The 18,365-nt window shown below is 32.9% G+C and overlaps 4 protein-coding genes across 17 annotated transcripts; 1 reads left to right on the top strand and 3 right to left on the bottom strand.

Annotated features, from left to right (window-relative positions):
* Positions 1-814: 814 nt before the first annotated feature.
* LOC107933673 (uncharacterized) lies at positions 815-4,133 on the bottom strand. Of its 3 annotated transcripts, none has more exons than XM_016865944.2 (6): positions 3,865-4,133; positions 3,717-3,783; positions 3,106-3,172; positions 2,461-2,826; positions 1,484-1,818; positions 815-1,343 (listed from the first exon to the last, which is right to left on the bottom strand). In XM_016865944.2, the coding sequence occupies exons 1-6, from the start codon at positions 3,888-3,890 to the stop codon at positions 1,131-1,133; spliced, it is 1,074 nt and encodes a 357-aa protein (XP_016721433.2). In that variant the 5' UTR covers positions 3,891-4,133; the 3' UTR covers positions 815-1,130. The 3 variants fall into 3 exon arrangements, with proteins under 3 accessions (XP_016721433.2, XP_016721436.2, XP_016721435.2); XM_016865947.2 differs by having other exon boundaries at positions 3,955-4,133; XM_016865946.2 differs by having other exon boundaries at positions 3,717-4,133.
* Positions 4,134-6,351: 2,218 nt separating this feature from the next.
* LOC107933604 (CRAL-TRIO domain-containing protein C3H8.02) lies at positions 6,352-10,581 on the bottom strand. Of its 10 annotated transcripts, none has more exons than XR_001693672.2 (7): positions 10,153-10,511; positions 9,556-9,708; positions 9,100-9,246; positions 8,631-8,783; positions 8,140-8,262; positions 6,911-7,085; positions 6,352-6,811 (listed from the first exon to the last, which is right to left on the bottom strand). XR_001693672.2 is itself a non-coding variant. In XM_016865866.2 (7 exons), exons 1-6 carry the CDS (start codon positions 10,288-10,290, stop codon positions 7,008-7,010), a joined length of 792 nt encoding a protein of 263 aa, XP_016721355.1. In that variant the 5' UTR covers positions 10,291-10,581; the 3' UTR covers positions 6,352-6,811; positions 6,970-7,007. The 10 variants fall into 10 exon arrangements, 8 of the variants coding, with proteins under 8 accessions (XP_016721355.1, XP_016721354.1, XP_040932842.1 ...); XM_016865866.2 differs by having other exon boundaries at positions 6,970-7,085; positions 10,153-10,581; XM_016865865.2 differs by having other exon boundaries at positions 6,352-6,759; positions 6,970-7,085; positions 10,153-10,531.
* A 1,635-nt stretch (positions 10,582-12,216) lies between these two features.
* LOC107933598 (kinetochore protein SPC25 homolog) lies at positions 12,217-15,936 on the top strand. Of its 3 annotated transcripts, none has more exons than XM_016865856.2 (8): positions 12,218-12,507; positions 12,591-12,656; positions 12,765-12,911; positions 13,604-13,714; positions 14,292-14,381; positions 14,459-14,581; positions 14,709-14,983; positions 15,070-15,936. In XM_016865856.2, exons 1-7 carry the CDS (start codon positions 12,324-12,326, stop codon positions 14,951-14,953), a joined length of 966 nt encoding a protein of 321 aa, XP_016721345.1. In that variant the 5' UTR covers positions 12,218-12,323; the 3' UTR covers positions 14,954-14,983; positions 15,070-15,936. The 3 variants fall into 3 exon arrangements, with proteins under 3 accessions (XP_016721344.1, XP_016721345.1, XP_016721346.1); XM_016865857.2 differs by having other exon boundaries at positions 12,220-12,507; positions 15,048-15,458; XM_016865855.2 differs by having other exon boundaries at positions 12,217-12,507; positions 14,709-15,936.
* LOC121206229 (uncharacterized) lies at positions 15,617-16,481 on the bottom strand. Its single transcript, XM_041076906.1, has 2 exons — positions 16,166-16,481; positions 15,617-15,901 (listed from the first exon to the last, which is right to left on the bottom strand). Exons 1-2 carry the CDS (start codon positions 16,349-16,351, stop codon positions 15,758-15,760), a joined length of 330 nt encoding a protein of 109 aa, XP_040932840.1. The 5' UTR covers positions 16,352-16,481; the 3' UTR covers positions 15,617-15,757.
* Positions 16,482-18,365: the final 1,884 nt, after the last annotated feature.

Here is an 18,365-nt window from a genome sequence, read left to right as displayed (position 1 = left end):
TTTTTTTTTTACTAATTTTAATTTGAATTTTTAGATTCTATTTTGACAAAATAAGCTTTACTTTATAATTTTTGGATATTATTTTGTAAATTTTTAACACCTTTCATAAATATTTCTAAAAGTAACATTTTCACAAAAGAAATAATTCTTTATAATTAAAAAAACAAATCCTATATAAATTTTTTCAAAAAAAACTTTATGTAGTATTTTAAATTATTTTTATTATTTTAAATATAAAGCATATATTTTTGCATCATATAAAATTAAAATTATATCTATATATATGTAAAAGTCAAGATTTGATTTGGATAACAATAATTTTTCAAATTGTGAACTAAAAATAGTCCAAACATCATGATTAAGATAGTTCTGGGCCTTGGTTTTATTTTCGCTCAGCCCTACATTGAGGGATGCCTGCTTTGGAAGGAAAATGGAAAATAGAGCAGCTATCTAATTACGTGGTTAAATTTAAAACCTATTGTTGTATGTAATGTAATCTACTCAATTTTTAATATTGGTCCTCACAAGACTTTGATAGCTACAACCTAACATCAGCTATTTTCTAATGTGCCAATAATGGCTACCTAAACCAACGAACAAGACCTACAACGACAAGCTCAGACACGAATGCCTAAAACTGCACAAAATGAATAAACTTCCACAATTCAATGAACACAACATCAGACAGATTCTACAGATCAAGTTTCATAGATGTGTTACCGTTACTTGAAAATTCAATCACTGGTACCGGTTTTGATAAACTTCAAGGTTAACTTGCCATATCTCGACAATGCATAAGGGGAAAATATCAATATACAAAGTTGGGATTTCATGCTCATAAATAAATAAATAAAAATTCTAATGTTGCTTCCTGCTTTGATTGTCAGATTAGGTCCTGGCATAGAAATCTTAACTGCTTTGGCTCCCTTCAGCATGGAAAACCATTGTTCCAAGATGCTTAAGGAAGCTTTTTGATATGCTTGAAAAATTCACAGCAGAGCGTAACCAAACAGCATATGCCAGGTCCAATATATTTTTAATTACATTTAGTAAGATCAAATGCAGTCGTCTCGAAAAATAACCATGTACTGACAGTTTCACCAACCTTCTGAACATAAAATGCATTCCCGCTATGTAATCCTGGTGGTGGAAGGGTAGAACCTCATGAGGAAACTTGAGAGTGACCAAATGCAGATAACCCCAAGGCACTGGAGTACATTCAAAAGTGTTCCCAAAGAGCTGTTTATTGCCATGTTGTATGTAGTCATTTCAGCACCTTTCACTGTGAATGACAGGGCTGTCACTAGTTGAGCAGCTCTATTCAGCTGATGCAATCTGTAAACCTGTTAATGTGTACAGAATATATTTCAATTTGTAATAAAAGTCAGTCACGATGAACAAAATCGACAAACAAGCTGAGACTTGAGATGAACTATCAGTCAAATACAATGCCAACTATAAATCAAGGCAGAACCGCCCTTACTTGGAAAATTATCGGGATGACAGGCCATGAAGGTGACTTCTGATATCTTGCATACTGCTCAAAGGCAAACTGGACAACAATACCAACCAGGTAAGGGGCGAGAGTAGCAGATGCTGCGGGACCAGTCCAGGGCCAGACTAGACCCATTGTCACCATGGGAATTATGAGACTAAGCACAAGAATGGCAACAGAAGAGATGCGTTGACCTAAGTGAGAGGCCAAGGTTTCTGCTGTAGAATCTAGTCCAGTAGGCCTCCTTAGACGATCAATTAACAGAAGAAAAATGGCAACACCACAATAGAAAAGTGCTTCTGTGAAGAACAATATCAGAAAATCTGAGGAAGAGAAGACCAGGGCTATTAGAGAAGGATCAAATATATCTCTGTACAACAGCAAAACAGGGAGAACAAGTATGTGTTCAAAGTATCATACACATTTACATCTAGAAACTACCACAGCATTAAGTTTAACAATTGAGAGCACTCTCTTATAAATACACAATATTCTATTTCCTTAAAACTTTGTTTATTTTTCAATTCTTTTGCCTCATCCATGATTTTCTGATGCCTGCTTAATATATCACATGTGCTACAATTAACAGACTAATTACCATTGGTCAGCAAGAGATCACTTTAGCCACCAAGTGTCAAATAACTCCTTTGATCTCAAAAAACTATCAGTGTTTTTAAAAGGTTACAATGTCTTAACCATTTAAAATTTTCCTTATTTTCTCAGGTTATAGCCACCTTTAAGAAACACAAAGATACACATACAACAAGACAGAAAGATGAGAGAGGTGGGAAAGGAATCAAAATAACAAGAAACTCAGCCCTCTATCCCCTGAATAACCTTGCATAAAATTGCATGTGTCAATTTTGTTCATTCAGTTGCTTAAGTGGCTCCGTATCAAATGTAAGTACAGAGCAAAGGGAGGGGGGGACAAAAGAGTAAGTTTCAATACATGACAAGGCACCAACCTGTTAATAAGGAGTCCTCAAATATCATTGAAAGTATCCTACGTAAATAAAGTGAGGGCAAAATGAAAGATGCCACAAGAACAGCAGGACCAATAAACCATAGCAAGCTGTTCTGATTCCTCTGCACATTAGAAATGACTTCATCGTCTCTTTTGTATTGGCGATTGTAAAATGAAATAAAACCAGGTCTTCCATCACTTCCCTCAAAATAAACAGATGATAAGCCAACCGGAATTATATCTTCAGGATCAGGATTGTCACTTAACAGTTCTGAATCAACAGGTTTGATCTCAGTGTACTGAGATTGGTCTTTCAAAGTAGCACAAAGTACATTTTGTCTCCTTAGAAACCCCTTCAACTTCAGCACTACACGTAAGAAGTGGCATAAAGTAAGAACTAAATACACTAGTCAAATTTCAAATCATTGCTACTATGTCCTGATCACATTGCCATTTTAAAATTTATACTGGAGGACAATATGAACCAATAGCTACAGTCAACTAAAATATAGGGGCTGAATATGTTTGGATTTAGGGCATTTATATGGTAAAAGAATGCTCTTCAAGGGCATCAAAAATGGTTTCATTCCACGCCTTGAGACAAAACTTCAGACTAGTTTATCATGCAACAAGTTACAGAAGCTACCTTTAGCATTTCTGGGCTGTTCTGTCCTCTCTCGTTGGTCATTATATGGTCTTCTAAACAAGCTTACCTGGATAGCAAAACACGAGATATTAAATGATGAAAACTACAACGGATCTCTTTCACCAAGGTCCAAGAGATATCTTTGAACAATTTTAGATAACCCTAAAATGGAATTGCAGAATGTCAAATGTAATAACTTACTTATGGAAAAAAATCATGTATTAATTACTTTCAATAGAAGTCTCAGTCAGATAATGCAAGCAGACATTCAGCAAATTGTATTAAACAGCTAGTATTTACAGAGATTTTATCTCAGAAATTAAAAAGTTTCCATTTTTAAGGAAAAAATAAATTCAAGAGTTTCTGGGTCAGAATATCGACTAAAATGGAGCACAAACACTCAATCACACATATTATTCTTTTTTATCATTTCTAACCCGCTAAATACCTGGCTATATTCGCATTGTTATACATAAAAAATGAAATAAAGAATTAACAATCGGTTGAAAGGGTATATAAAGGAATTAAAAAAAAGAAGAAGATAAAATCAAAGGATTGTTTTGAATTTAATTTATTTTTTGATGGGTAACCAAAGAGAAGAAAGAACATACCCGGAAATGAAAAGAAGAAGAAAGGGAAGAGGCGACGTGAGAAAATGGAGCAGAAGCTGAAGCACACCTAAAAGCCATAAACAAATACGTATTATGCTTGTATATTTATAGAGGAAGAGCAGAGCAAAGAAGGTAAGGTTATGGGTACGAGTGAGTCAAGCACAAGCAGCGCATGCTGGTAGTATCTGACGAATCCCCAATTGAATTTAAGGGAATTTAAAAAGGCTCTTGGCCATACCACATATAGAGGAATTTGGAGAACTTAAGTAATGCAAATATTGGGATTTTTCTTTTCGGAAGTAGAAGGCAACTGAAGAAAAATATCTTGCTTGCCAATTACCCCCTCGGCTTTTTTTTTTCAAAAATGTCCAGGAACTTGAAGACAGAGTTCGAATTTCATCATTTGCATTAATGATTTCACTAGCTGCATATAATTTGTATGGGTTTTATAATGTTACATTTTGAATTTTGTTTGATTCTATATTTTTTTTATATTGTCTTGATTGATTCTAAGTGTCATTATATTTAAGATTAAGTGATTTTTAATTTTAATTGAAAAACTAATCTTTTCAGTTTCAATTTAGTAAAGTAGGGTAAGTTAGTCAGTTTTGACATTGGTTTAATCAGTTAGTTCAATCGGTTAACGATTTTTTAATTTCGAAATTGAATCCAACAAAAAAATTAACTTATTTTATATTAATTTTAAATTATTTATAATATGTAATAAATATATAACTAGATAAACTCAGCCCAATAACATAAGTTTGGTTAACATAAGTTAAATTGAAAAAAATTGATGGATTAAATCAATTGTTCTCTCCTAATTGTAGTTTGATCAAACATGTATTTTTACTTGTACTTACAAAGTGTACTCTATCTTGTAATTGAAGTGCCTTAAATAAGTGAAAATTTCAAAAATATCTTTCTATACAAATAGTCACCCAAGTTTTAACATTATGTTTCGGTTACCCAATTTTTTTTTGTTGGTAATTTAGTCACTTCCATTAGCTCAAATTCATTTTGTAATCATTCCACGTCTAAAATGCTTTGGCCACTGTACAAAAATACTAACCTAATATTCTTTTGATTGATAAAATTAACAATTGTAGCTTAACATCTTATACTATCAATTTAGTCCTAATTCTAAAATGATTGACAATTTATCCCTTGATGCTTATTTTTTTTAAAAAAATTACTTGTAATTATAAAAATAATTCAAAATAAAATCAAAATAAAAAATACATAAAATTTTAAAAATATATAAATATTCAAAAATAATATATAAACAAAAATATATTTAAAATATAAAATTTACAAAAGGAAGATTTATAATTATTTGTAATATGTTTGTTTTTATATAAGAAATTACAAAAATAAAAATAAAAAAAAATCACCACCAGACGGTGTAGAGAGCTCGAGAGACCAACTTCTTAGTTTCCGAATCCCTCAACCTCACACAGCTCCACTCATCACCACCATCTTAAACCCTCCCACCTTCACCATCATCAACCGCCAATACCCACTCTCCCATCTTCATCATTTTCAACTCTCACTAGCCACCTATCAATCCAAAGCCCATACCCGAAACTTCAACACCATTACATTGCTCCCATTCAACCACTATCATCATTAACCAACACACACCAAGCAGCATTTGACCATTCTCCGTTAACCAATCACCAGGCCTCAAGCTTTCGACCTCTTTCAAACTTACACTCCCTTTGGGCTCTTGGTTCTTCAGGGGCCACCATCTTATCCCAACACTATTAGCACATAGCCTCACCCTTCTCTATCAACCATTACACCACAATTGGCAAACTCTCTATCAACAACCATAACCGTCATCAATCCCACACCATTGAAACCAATCAAAAGCTAAAAAAAAAAAAACCATTACAATGCACAAACTAAAAAAATCATCAAACCTTTATTTCAGGATATTTAGTCTCAAGCGTACTAAATATTATAATTATCCGCACATTCTATTTTATTTCAAATTTTAAATCAATAATTCTAAATTAAATATTATAATTATGTTTAAATGTGAATAATTATATTTAAATAATCATATTTATATAATATATGGATATATAGATACATACATAAATAAGCAACAACAAAACAATATATATTATGCATTATGAGAGGAAGAAAGAAAAAAAAATTATAGTTCAAAGTTTTATGCAATTATGTTTGAATAAGATTGATTGAGTCGAGAATCGATTGGAACATCGATTCGAAAAGAAATCATTAAATTGATTAACCTAAAATTAATAAAATGATTAAGCCAAACAAAAAATTAATTGAATCAAATTTTTTACTTTTAATTAATTATTTAATCAAAACAAACAAACTAATCCAACCAATTAGTCGGATTCAACTTGTCTAAAATCTTTGGTTTTATGGATGATAAGACACGCTTAGGGAATATCATTACCGAAACATTTATGTCTTTTCGGGTGGGAAGTGGGTCATTGGTACATCCGAAGTCATGGGCTCACGGGTATTGAGAAAATCTTTTAATTAGATTCATATGCTATAAATAGATTGTTAAGTTGAGGCTTATATCATTTAAGAATCACTTCCTAAAATTATTCTTTGGTTTAAAGCAATTCAATGGCTGGATTGTTGTATCTGAGATAAAAGGAATTATATCCTGAGAATTATATTTCTTGATCGGAAACAGTTGGGCCTTGCCTTCAATTCTGAATTTCTATATCCAGCTAAATTTTAATACAAATCTATTGTTGTTGTGAATGCAACAAAAGGATTAAATTTGACAAAACTGAAGTTAACACGAGAGCAGTAAAAAGTGCGAATCCATGAGTTTGTAGTGTCGCAGTCTCTTGAGGTATCATTTGTGGTTATAGACACATCAATGTGCGTAGACGCAAAAACAAATAAAAGGAACCCTGACCTGCTTCAATTTCTTTAACTTGAGAACGGTCCGTTCTTCTTTAACGTAGGGAACTCATCAATATCCATCAATATCATAAAGAGCAAACTAGGATCATTCCAAACCCCTTTCTGATCTTTGCAAGTTCTGGTACATCACAACAACTTGACAGTGAGTTCAACACTTGAAAATCCTGCAACTATTGGTGCAAGAAACATAAGCTATATTCACTGCTACGGGAGGTTGGGTCATCAATTTGTAATATAGTAAAAATGGTAACTCTTTTCAATAGACGGACCTCTATAACTTGAAAAAGTCAATTTCGAATTCCTGAATTTCCAAAAATTATAAACATACCCAACAACCCAGATTTTAAGGACGTAAGGTAAATGGCCTCAGTCTCTAAAGCTGATTGGTAAGGTTTCTTCTGTGAAGTATTCCTTCCTGACAGTTTCCGCGGAGCAAAATTTCACCTTCAAAACAAACAAGGCCATATAAGCTATCCCAGAAAAATACACAAATGAAATCAAAGGCGGCAAGAATACATTTTACATAAGTTCCAAGCTTCATTTATTAGCCAATTAAATGTGGCATTAATATCTTATATCTGAAACAAAACAAACACACACACATAGTCAGATTGGAGGAGCCCCTCCCTCCAACAGGTCACAATTAAGTGCCCATTATATTGAGTATTCTCAATACAAAGAAGAAACTGACAAAAGCAATTGCTTCTGCTTTTATCAGAATGGCATGGGTTAGATGACTTACGGCAGTAGAGAGATTAATATGCATCTCTAGGATGCATAAATAGATATCAGAGTTTAAGTTTGTCGAGTTTAAGGAGCTATTTGGTGATAAGACTCTATACCTGCTCAACGAAAAGAAATGCTACACAGTAGTACCCAAACAAGATCCATGAGCAGGCAGATGATAAATAAAATCAGTAAGAATAAGACACTAACAATTGATCCTCTGTAATCTAGATTTACTTTGACACTGAGTAGGGTCTTGTCAATTGTTTTGAAAGGAGATCAAAAACTACAACCTTTAGAGCAAGCATAATGTGAAAAGTAAAGCAGAAAGAGAGGGTTCAAACATCAGCAAATGGAGAAAAAAAAAAACAGAAAATAGATTCCATTGAAGAAGAGTTACAAAAAGTGTTAAATAAACATAAGAAGAACAAAGAAATAACTTATGAATCATAAAAAATATTTGATTAAAGGATTTTGTCATTTTCAAGCAGAGAGAAGGCCACTTGCAGGTGACCATAAGGGCGAGAAACATATTGAGATTTTCAACCATATATAATTTAGCTTTTAACCATACAAGTTAGCGCCTATTCTACTAAATAATCGTATTCGTACTTACCGAGATTTCCCACCATATTGGCCAAGCCATAAGCAAAATGTAACAAAATCTTTTGGTCATAGTATGAATATAGTTTCTGAGGCATGAAAGTGCTTTTGAAACTAAAGAATATTAACTTAAACTTGAACAATACAAGTTCATAATAAATATGCATACCATAGAAGCGTATGATTTTAACAAGGGCTTTGTCAGCTGCCAAATTGGCTGAAATACGAAAGGAGCTTCCACAAAGAGAACTTCACCCAACCGCTTTGGATAGTAATAGTAAAATACATCAAACTGCCAAAATGAAGAAATATTAAGTCACTTTTTTTACTTGATAATATTTTTCTATAACCTAAACTTATAAATTGAGCATACGTGATATTAGTTAATCTAACAGCATAAAGACTTTCACAACCTTATCTATCCAATTATACAAAACTATCTATCTATTCCTTCTCCCTCAATAATGGTGAATATTATTACATGAAAACACATATAGACAACAATTTAAGAAACTCAGAAATTAACATCAATGCTCTTCTTTTTCTTTATCTCTAGCCAACCAAACACCTTTATTTACAGCTTCATGCTGATATATTGGTAGGGACAAAAATACAATGACCAAGTTCCCAACAATGTTCTGCAACTAATTTATAAATTACCAAGAAAGTTAAATAACTGAGATCTGCATTTTTGGTGCCAAAGCCCCGGAGATCAACTATTCCAAGTATTTGTTCTTGCCCAGCTGGAAGCTTGCTCAATGCCTTCTCAATCAAAAACACACATAATTTCTCATTGTCACGAGGATCATGCACCTGTGACCAAGACAATAATGACTCTTGTGGGAAGCTTAATAATCTCTGAAGCATACTTGAAGTATAACAATTCAAATTAAATTCTAGTTGACTTATTTCCTACAAAACATGATCCTTGGGATAAAACAATACAGTCTATGGTCTAATTAGGGCATCAATTATTTTAAGAATGGTCTCATATCCAGTGGTACAGACTAAATAGAAAATAGTTGTCATGTCTCACCATAAACAGGGGTAATCATCTATATTTATGTAAGCAAACCTTTTCTTTCTCTTTTCTCTAGAAGTACACAAGGCAGTGATCTTCGAAACTTACATCAGGAAGGTGCTTGGATGCCACCACAAGGAGCACTGGTCTGTCATTAACATCAAGAAAGTCATGCACATAGGCTTTTCCAGTCTTGGCTATACTTTTCACAGTATCTTCAGATAAATCAGCAACTCCAAATTCTTGACGCCATCTCTAGAAAAGGGCTTTAAGGGAAACTGGATAAGGGTTTCAGGTATAGAATAAAATTACACTTCTCAACATTTTCTTCATTCTATTTCAAGAAAGCTTGCAATTGAAAAATGAGGTTCAACTGTCTAGACCAAAAGAAACAAACAAACAGATAAGTTGGTTCTTTTTTCTGAAAAAGAATGCACTAGTAGTAATGGTTCCCATCAGCTTCCATTAACTTTAATTATTTTAAAACCAAAGAAATGTATCATTTAACTGCACTAAGTTAAAATTCTAGAGCTGTAAGAGTAGGAATGCAAAGGTTAAGGATACAATAGCTTTTGTCAACTTAGCAATAGCTTCTTCGACAGAAAATCTTCTGTCCTTAAGATACCATAGAATCATGTCTTCGTCATCTCTTCCATTTTCTCCAACTGGCAGATCATAATGTTCCTTTTCAAGCTTCTCCTTAACTTCCAAAACTAACTGCAAGGTTTATGCCAAGCATTCTAAGGATCAATCATTGATTATGCATTTCAGCAATGCATAAAGAAGCTACTCTGATGCTTAGAGGTTTAGGTTTATCACTGAGAAAGTATTCTTTTGCCTTACTTTCTACGATACATGAAACCACATTTCATTCTCAAAAGCAACAACAATGAAGTGAAGCTAGGAAACATTCAATTGAACGAACCATACTACCGAAATCAAGTAAAATTCATCAAAATGATTGAATTTCCTCATGCTAAACGCAGAGATGAGCTCAAAAAAGAATGAAAAGTATTTTTGCACCAGCCTGACCCAAAATGGCACCTTTGTACGATTCCAACATTTTCCTTTTCCTAAGATTTCGCAGAAACCAAACAAAACCCAGTTGCAATGAAACGCGTTAAAAAAGAAAGAAAAGAAGAAGAAGCAATAAGTTAGTACCTTCTGTGAGTTGTTTGGGTCTCTGATACAGTTTCGAACAGAGAATTTGCAGTTCGGAGGGCGTTGAAGGGTCGACTTAGATGAACTAATCAAGGGAGGCCGACACGGACGAAGAGCTACACACGTATGGATCATCATTGCTCTGAAATCACCTTTTTTCGTCAACTAAACACTCAAAAGTTTGAGTTAAGTAACGCGCTCGTGAAAGTAGGCTGTTTGTTTCCGAGGAAAATCGGTGGTAGAAAATGGGCGGGTAGAAGTTGGAGTTTGTTACTCGGTGGACTCATCCATAACATTGAGCTAAGGCCTAAGGGTATGCGGTGAACATTCAATTTTGTGAGACCAAAAATATAGGTACCGAACCCAACCCAAGCAGACCAAAAATTTTAATTTATAGCAGTCCTAACTAGTAAAAGGAATTCGGCATGCCTCGATGCCAAAAACACTTTTGTTAAAATTAAATAGCCTTAATTAAAGGTGTTTATGAGTTGAGATTAAATTCATGTCAAATTTAAATATTAATATATTTTATACGTGTTAGAACCTGATCTAACACAAAATAAAAATTTAAAATTTTATCTAAATCTACGTATATTTGTAAATAGGTAAGTTAAACCCATTTTAGTCTTGCCCATTATTATTTTTAAATTCTTGAAAATATTAATATTACTTTTAGTTTAATATTTAATGATTTTATATATTTTATCATTATTTAAATTTTTATATATATGTAACTTAAATTTTCTAATGTTTACATGATAATATTATTTATTACTACAGATTTATTTTTTATGTGTTATAAATTACATACCATATAAAAATGAGTTAGGTCGGACTAAGCTTGGGTTTTGAATGTTTGAGCCCAAATTTGACCTATATTTTAAAGGAGACTATCTTTTTTGTCCAAAAACACTTTTTAAGCCTAATATTTTTTTACGTAAACCCTTCTATAGATTTTCGAGCTTAGGTGGATAACCAAACCCTTAAATAGGACTAAGCTTAACCCATGATATAGTCTTGAATTATATGTATTTTGAGTTTGGGCCACCGTTAAGTACCTACAACACTCAATTAGACGTTAGGATCCTTAATGACACAATTAGTCAATTTGGATCTAAAAAATGAATAAAAAGAGGTATTTATACTTATTAAATTGGAAATCCAAATTGAGCTAAACTAATAAAATATCCCTTAAATTACTTAAGAACAAACTTGTTAAGTGACATAATAAGCCTAATTCAACATATCAAATTACGACATATTAGCACCGTGAACCTAAATATTATATAGCAGATGCTAATTATACAAATACAATTTATTTTCTCGCACTATATTGTGAGGTAATGGAGCCAGGCACGAGCATCAAAAATAGCTCACAAACTGTTTAATTTGAGGTATTCAATAATTTTAAATACGGTTGAGAGGATATTTATTGTTCTAAAAAATATATCACATGTCAAGAACACCACCTTATTATAACATCAAAAGGTTGGATCGTAATAGCATATTGCATACTTCATAACTTCATTCATATGTAAAATTAAAATATCCATACTTCGAAGAATAAATAGAAGAAGGAGATCTTGATAATATTAATAATATGAATTCAGATGATGATAAACTCAATTAAGGACCGACATATAATGATAAAGAGCCTATGGTAAATGTTAAAGAGGGAACAACTCAACAATTATGGTACACTAAAATAATTAAATAAAATTACATATAATGTTTATTTTTATTTTTTTTGTTATTTTTATTAATAATTGTATTATCATGTACTTTTTTAAATTAAAATAACATAACATATTTGTACTACTAAATATAATATAAAAAAATTATGATATTATCACATCCTATCAACTAAACACAGAAAATTAAAATTTGTTATAATTACAAGAGAATGCAATTATTTTGATAAAAAAATCTATAGCTAAATAAAATATTTGAAGAACCACGTGTCCTTGTCTCAAAGGCGTAGTACGAATATTTTCAGTCATACTGATCAATTTGTCGCTAAATCATCTGTATAACAATTGATAAGGCTCTTTCAAAAAAGGGGGAAAAAAAAAACAATTGATAAAGCAAGCAAGATAAAATAAATAAATAAAGGAAAAAGAAATTGGCGGGCTAAAACTAATATCGATCCCCTTTTCTTTCATTCAAATCAAATGCTCCTCTCGCAAATGGAGATCGAAACAGCGCAATCTCCGAAGACGAAAATGGAGTCCCTGAGATCCATCTGCGACAGAGAGGTTCGGGTCCATCAGCAGAACCTAGATTCTTTTACGGCCTTGTTTCCCACTTCTCTTCATTTCATCAAGGCCCTGGCGCAGGATGCTGCTCAAGCTCATGGTCATTAATCTAACTTCTTCTGGTTTTATGGTTTCTTCTTTTTATCTGAATATTGGGGATTGTCTTGTTATGCTATGTCACAGTTAAACTCGCAAAATTGAAAACTAATTTAAGGGAAGCCGAAGATGAGCTTGTCAAAGTTTTAGCAGGTATCATTGCTTTTCTATTTTCACCTTGTTTCTCGGATTTGAATTTAGCGGAAGTAATGGTGGTTTTTAAATGGTTTATAAATGTTTTTTCAACATGTTGCTGTATAGCGAAGACCCGTAAAGAGGCAAAGCAGATGGCTACGAGGGACTCAATATCTGCTATAAAAGCTAGAGTAGAAGAATTTAAAAGAACCGTCCAAGTACAAAAAGCTAGGAGGGATGAGTACGAATCAATTATATCTCAAGAATCTCTAGGTAATTGTATACTCTTGTACGATGGTTTAATGTTTATGGTTCAAAAACTATAGTTTTGCATTTCACATTCTAATTATAGAGCTTTCATGACGCACTTTGTCATTGTTATTCTTTTATGCTAGTTATGTGGGACTATAGCTATGAGAATATTTTTTTTTGGGGGGGGGTTCTTTTATAATGGATAATGCATATCATGCATTGTGATCTTGGTGAAGACACATGGTCTTTAGGCTGCTGTGGATATATTGGCATTGCTATCGTACTACTAAGTCTCCGTTCGTTGATGAACCTGCTTTCTTCCCTCCCTTCTTTGCTGAAGTCTGTATTTGTACAATTTTATTGTCTTGATTCTTTTGCCTCTGATTTCTTATGCAATTATTGGTAGTCTGAATCTGTACAACCTATGAGTGTCAAGGAATAATTGTGGTAGGAGGAGCTCTGCTAATGCAGTTATTTTGGATCATCATGCACTTTAGATAGTCCAATTAACCTGCTCCGCAGAGAGCAATTACCAGAAAACGTATTGCTTGTGCTATAATTTACTGGAATAAATGGATTAATGATGTTGTCCTTTTAAATTGCTTGTAAATTTGTTTAATTATTACCATAACCTATATATTGCAACAACTCTCCGAATTTACTGCTTATTTTGTGCTTTCTTTCTCTCTCTCTCTCTATGGTATTACCCACAGCTTTGGCTAAATTTGAGAAGGTGAGGCATGAAATCAAAGAAAATGGTGAAATCCATGAAGCTATTTCATGGTACAATCGGGTTCTTGGTTTTCAGATCGAAGGTGGTCATGGTAAGGGAGGTAGTTTTGTTGCTTGACATATAAAATCATGGTTTTCGGTATCGTCCCAGTACTAATACCGGCGGACATGTAGGTTTTAGTCTTAACCAGGACGAATTAGTATAAATTTTGTTTTAAACAAAATTTTATTGTGTTTCGGTCCATTTGGACCGATATTTACATATACCTTTCAGGCCGCAGTTCTAATTGATACATGATTTTGATATTTTAAACCATTTTTATTTATTTTTATAATTATATTTAAAAATATATATAATTATTAAATTAAGTTATTGACCAAATTAATTATTTTATATTTTATATTTGCATAAAAATATATTTTTACATATGTAATTGGGGAATATTTGCATATATATATATAAAATTTTATTAAGACACTAGAAATTAGACTATAAATATATATATATAAAATATTGATAAATCTGATACAGTAAACCAAAACAAATTGGTAATTGTACTTACTAGTACCAGAACAAAAATAATACCTCCATTGGTAGGGTACTAATTTCTCTTAGATTCCCTTTGATTCCTCTGTTGTTATTGTGACTGGCCGTTTTTTTTTTTCTAGGAGTGAAGTTCACATTCAATGATATGAATATAGAAAATCCAAAGCAAGAATATTGTTTGACCATTCGACATGCAAATGATGCCTACTCCTGTAAGTAATATCCTTATGTGGTGGCTATATTCTGAACGGGTCTTATTATTTATTTCTTTTCTTCTCATGATCTTAAGTGTTGGATTGCGATCCACCCTTGAATGGCATCGGAGAGTTGATTAATGAGTTGAACAGAACAAATGGCTTATTCAAATTTGTTAGAATCATGAGAGAAAAGTTTCAAGAAGCGGCAGCTCTTGGTATGATTTTGTTGTTCTATTTTATTCTGCATGCTGGATGCTTAAATATGACACTGCTCAATTCAAGGGGATAGTTCCTTTTTTGTTGAATCTTAATAAAATTCTCCCATAATTTATGATTGATCAGGATTGCAGCCTCAATCAACAAGTTTTCGTCAGGGCTCTTCTGCGATCTCTATGTCTTGTCCAGCTTTGTCAGTTTCAACTGATATAAGTGAATCTTCCACGAAGAAAAATAAGCATCGCGTGCCACTTCAAGAAGTAAATAGGCAAGTCGAGGAAGTCAACTATAGAAGTAAATCTACGTCCAAGGCAACTGAAAATAAACTTTATGATGGAAGATTCAATAGATATTCCAAGAAGCCAAATTAGATAATTTATTGTCGGCCTCCTCTGCTTGAGGTATTATTTCCTAACTTCCATATTGTCTGCCTCGTTTTTACTTTTTGCTGACTGTAGCACATAGCTTTGTATCTGTTTGTCACCAGGTTATGAGAACAGATCTAGTGTTGTTTTCTTTGAAGAATATGTCTGGGTATAGTTGCCAAAGGGGAAGGATTTGGATAGCCAGGTTTCCTACTTGCAAGAAACCTGGGAAAAAAGTTAAAAGGTTTGGTGCATTGCCAACAAAACAGCAAATTTTTTCCATAACACCTTCGATGCTCTAAAATTTGTCAATGTATGGAGATTGGGGTACGTTGGATGTGGCTGGATGGAGTTTGAGGTCTAGAGTATGGACTGTCAAACTTGGCTTGGTTTTCCTTGCTTTTCTTTCCTACAAGATTTCTCATGCTTTACGGTTGAAAGTGTGTCTTACATATTGTTTTCAAGGAACTTCTGTCTTGAAGTAATATGTTTATCCATTGGTTTTCATTCATCCTCTGGGCTGGATATGGGTATTATTTATTGATAAAGTGAGTTTTCCCTTTTTTGTTTTTTTAGATTTCGTTACAAAACCTAGGCTCCCTTACCTCCTGTTATAGCCAATTTTGGCTTGGCCAACAAGAAATAAAAACCCAAATTAATTCCAAAATATAAAAGTCCCAAAACAAAGTCCATTTTACAAAAAAAGAAAAAAGAAAAAACAGCAGGCCCAATTTCCACATTGAATAGCCCAAACCCAAAATTAAATGACTCAAATAATACAAAACACTAAAGCCCACCTAGCCCACCAAACTAAACATTTTTCAGCAGCAAAAAACCTACCCACCAAGATTTCAGCCGCCACTCCCCTCTGCCCTTGGCCATCACGCGCACCACCATCACCGCCTGGGGCACCAACCACCGGCCTTCCACGCGTCTGACACCTGCAAGATGAAACTAGCACGCGAAACACAAGAAACGAAGAAGAAAAATTAGCAAACAAGATGGAATAAAAACACAAAAAACGAATCTTGTATTTTTCGGCTTTAAAAGCCACATCTCTCCTTGTAGTTTTTTTTTCACGCACACTAAAATCAAAAAAAGGAATAGAGTTTTCGAAAGGTGAATATTTTTTGGATGTTTCAATCTTCGATTTTCTTTGTTTTTTTATATATTTCTTCGTTTACGAAACAAGAATAAAGGAAAAGTAGTAAAGGGTACCTCCGATTCACTGTTTGGGGTGCTCCGACGAACCGACCGGGGCCTTTCCTCTTCTCTTCCGTTGTGGTGGGCCGCAAAGGCTCTGTCTTCGACCTCCGTTCGGAGAAGAAACAAGGGAAGCCCACCTCGTGTGATACCGGTCGCCGTTCGCGGAGCGAACGTGGAGTCACCTTCCGATGAACCCATGTCCGGCCATGGGGGAGGCTAAGAGGAGAAGAAAATGAGGGAGAGATGGAGAAGGAACGTTTTCTGTTTTTAAAATAAAAGGGGATATTGGGGCTAAAAATGAACAGATGAAATTAGGACCTTTTTTATCAGGCAATAAAACGGCAATGTTTTGGGTAAGAGGAGTCCGTGTGTCTCCCTTGAATGGGAAATTGCCCACTTTGGTCCCTCTCCCTTTCCTAGCCCTTGATTTGATCCTGATTTGCTTTTTTTTTTTCAAATAGCGTTCAATTATTTTACTTCATTATTGATTTGGTCCCCGACCTGGATTGGTGAAACGCAGCACATTTGGGTTTTGGGATAATGTCCCATTTCGTCCTCACAACTTTGAATGCGTTTTGATATAGTCCATGGCTCTTCTCTGTTATAATTTGTACTTTTCTTTCATTTTGATTTTAATTTAATCATTTCCCCTTTTTATTTCAAACTGCTTCATTATATTTTATTATATATCCCATTTGCAATTTATTTAGATATTATTTTATTTAGTTTCAAACTTGATTTGTATATTTGTCTTTTTTATTTAATGAATTGTTTTATATTTATTTATTTTAAATTTTTACATATTAATTATTTTAGTGCATACATATATAACATATTTTATTTTCATTCTTATTAGATTATTTGTTCTTTTTATATTCCATTATTTTGCATATTCATTCTTAAATCTTTTACATACTGTTTTAAATCCTTTTTTGATCTGTCTTGGGTCATTTATACTATTTTGCCTTACATTAAGATCCTTGTTCATATTAGTTATTATAACTTTATACGTTTTTACTCTAGGGTACCATTTTTATTTTTAAATCGTTGCATGTACTATTTATTTAAAATTATTTCGTTATCTTGAACCCTTTTTTATTTCTTTATTCTATTTATTTATTTCTAGTATTATATGTATTATTTATTATAAGCTTTTTCGTATTACCCATTTTTAAACTTTATGTACTTCCGTCTATATTATTTGTTATAAAATTTATATATATATATATATTTTAAAAAAAATGGTTTTATGCATTATTGGTTTTAGAAATTCATTCTTTACTATTATTTATTTTTAAGCTTATTTGCTATCTTTTTCAAATGGTTCATACGTTTTATTTATTTCGATTGATTCCACACCTTTTAGATTATATATGTCCTTATTGTTCTTCCATAGCTAATTCCAGCATGTAAATAATGTATGTTGTGAAACTATTGCTATTGCATGTATGTAAATTTGCTTACTCGTATTCATATTATTGCCATACGCTTGTGGAATATTTTATGCATGAATAATTGTTCCATGTCGCACTATACTTCATTCCATATCATTGTCTCGAATTAAACCCCAATGTATTTATCCAATAAGTCACCTTATTTTAACCTAAATAAATAACACTTGTTGTTTAAATATTGCATTCGCTACTATTCAAGAATGAAAATTTCCAAATAAGGCAATGTTATGCATTTTGAGATATCGAGGAATTGTGCCCTAACTTACGGGGTTTCGATTTTCTCGTTATTTCTAAATAGCTAAATATCCTTTTCAAGTTTTAAAACACACGAAACTCTCATTTAAATTAAAAGACAACCTTGTGCTCGGGAATTCATGGTATTGTGTCCCAACTTACGAGATGTGATACTCCGATATCTTGAGATAAGGAAATCTTTAAACAAATTGTTTTGAGCTAATTTAAAAACTTTATAGAAAAGATCGTATTTCAAATCCATTCCCGATTATCCATTTTTGATATTAAGATATTAATTAATCAATTAGGTACCAATTTTGGGCGTTACGAGGGTGTTAATCCTTCCTTGTACGTAATCGACTCCCGAACCCGTTTTCTCAAATTTCGTAGACCAAAATGTCGTTTTAGTAAACTAAAATGTTTTATTAAAACAAGGGTGATCCGATCGCACCCAATAAAGATCGATTGCGACTCCCAATTTTTATTTCTATTTTCAAACAAAGTTGATCCTCGTTTTCTCAAAA

The sequence above is a fragment of the Gossypium hirsutum genome, chromosome A09, assembly GCF_007990345.1.
Source record: "Gossypium hirsutum isolate 1008001.06 chromosome A09, Gossypium_hirsutum_v2.1, whole genome shotgun sequence".
NCBI classification, from domain to species: Eukaryota; Viridiplantae; Streptophyta; class Magnoliopsida; order Malvales; family Malvaceae; genus Gossypium; species Gossypium hirsutum.
This window is presented reverse-complemented; position numbering and strand designations above follow the sequence as displayed.

Excerpts from the sequence above, each read along its gene's own strand:
- LOC121206229 (XM_041076906.1), bottom strand. The coding sequence starts at position 16,351 with ATGGGTTCATCGGAAGGTGACTCCACGTTCGCTCCGCGAACGGCGACC. Across the intron at positions 15,902-16,165 it reads CCCCAAACAGTGAATCGGAG|TTTCATCTTGCAGGTGTCAG; the intron begins GTACCCTTTACT and ends TTCGCGTGCTAG.
- LOC107933598 (XM_016865855.2), top strand. The coding sequence starts at position 12,324 with ATGCTCCTCTCGCAAATGGAGATCGAAACAGCGCAATCTCCGAAGACG. Across the intron at positions 12,657-12,764 it reads GCTTGTCAAAGTTTTAGCAG|CGAAGACCCGTAAAGAGGCA; the intron begins GTATCATTGCTT and ends GTTGCTGTATAG. Across the intron at positions 12,912-13,603 it reads TATATCTCAAGAATCTCTAG|CTTTGGCTAAATTTGAGAAG; the intron begins GTAATTGTATAC and ends TATTACCCACAG.
- LOC107933604 (XM_016865866.2), bottom strand. The coding sequence starts at position 10,290 with ATGATGATCCATACGTGTGTAGCTCTTCGTCCGTGTCGGCCTCCCTTG. Across the intron at positions 8,784-9,099 it reads CATCCAAGCACCTTCCTGAT|GTGCATGATCCTCGTGACAA; the intron begins GTAAGTTTCGAA and ends TCTTGGTCACAG. Across the intron at positions 8,263-8,630 it reads TCAGTTATTTAACTTTCTTG|TTTGATGTATTTTACTATTA; the intron begins GTAATTTATAAA and ends TCATTTTGGCAG.
- LOC107933673 (XM_016865944.2), bottom strand. The coding sequence starts at position 3,890 with ATGCGCTGCTTGTGCTTGACTCACTC. Across the intron at positions 3,784-3,864 it reads TGCTTGTGCTTGACTCACTC|GTGTGCTTCAGCTTCTGCTC; the intron begins GTACCCATAACC and ends TATGGCTTTTAG. Across the intron at positions 1,819-2,460 it reads TGAGGACTCCTTATTAACAG|ATTTTCTGATATTGTTCTTC; the intron begins GTTGGTGCCTTG and ends TCTCTTCCTCAG.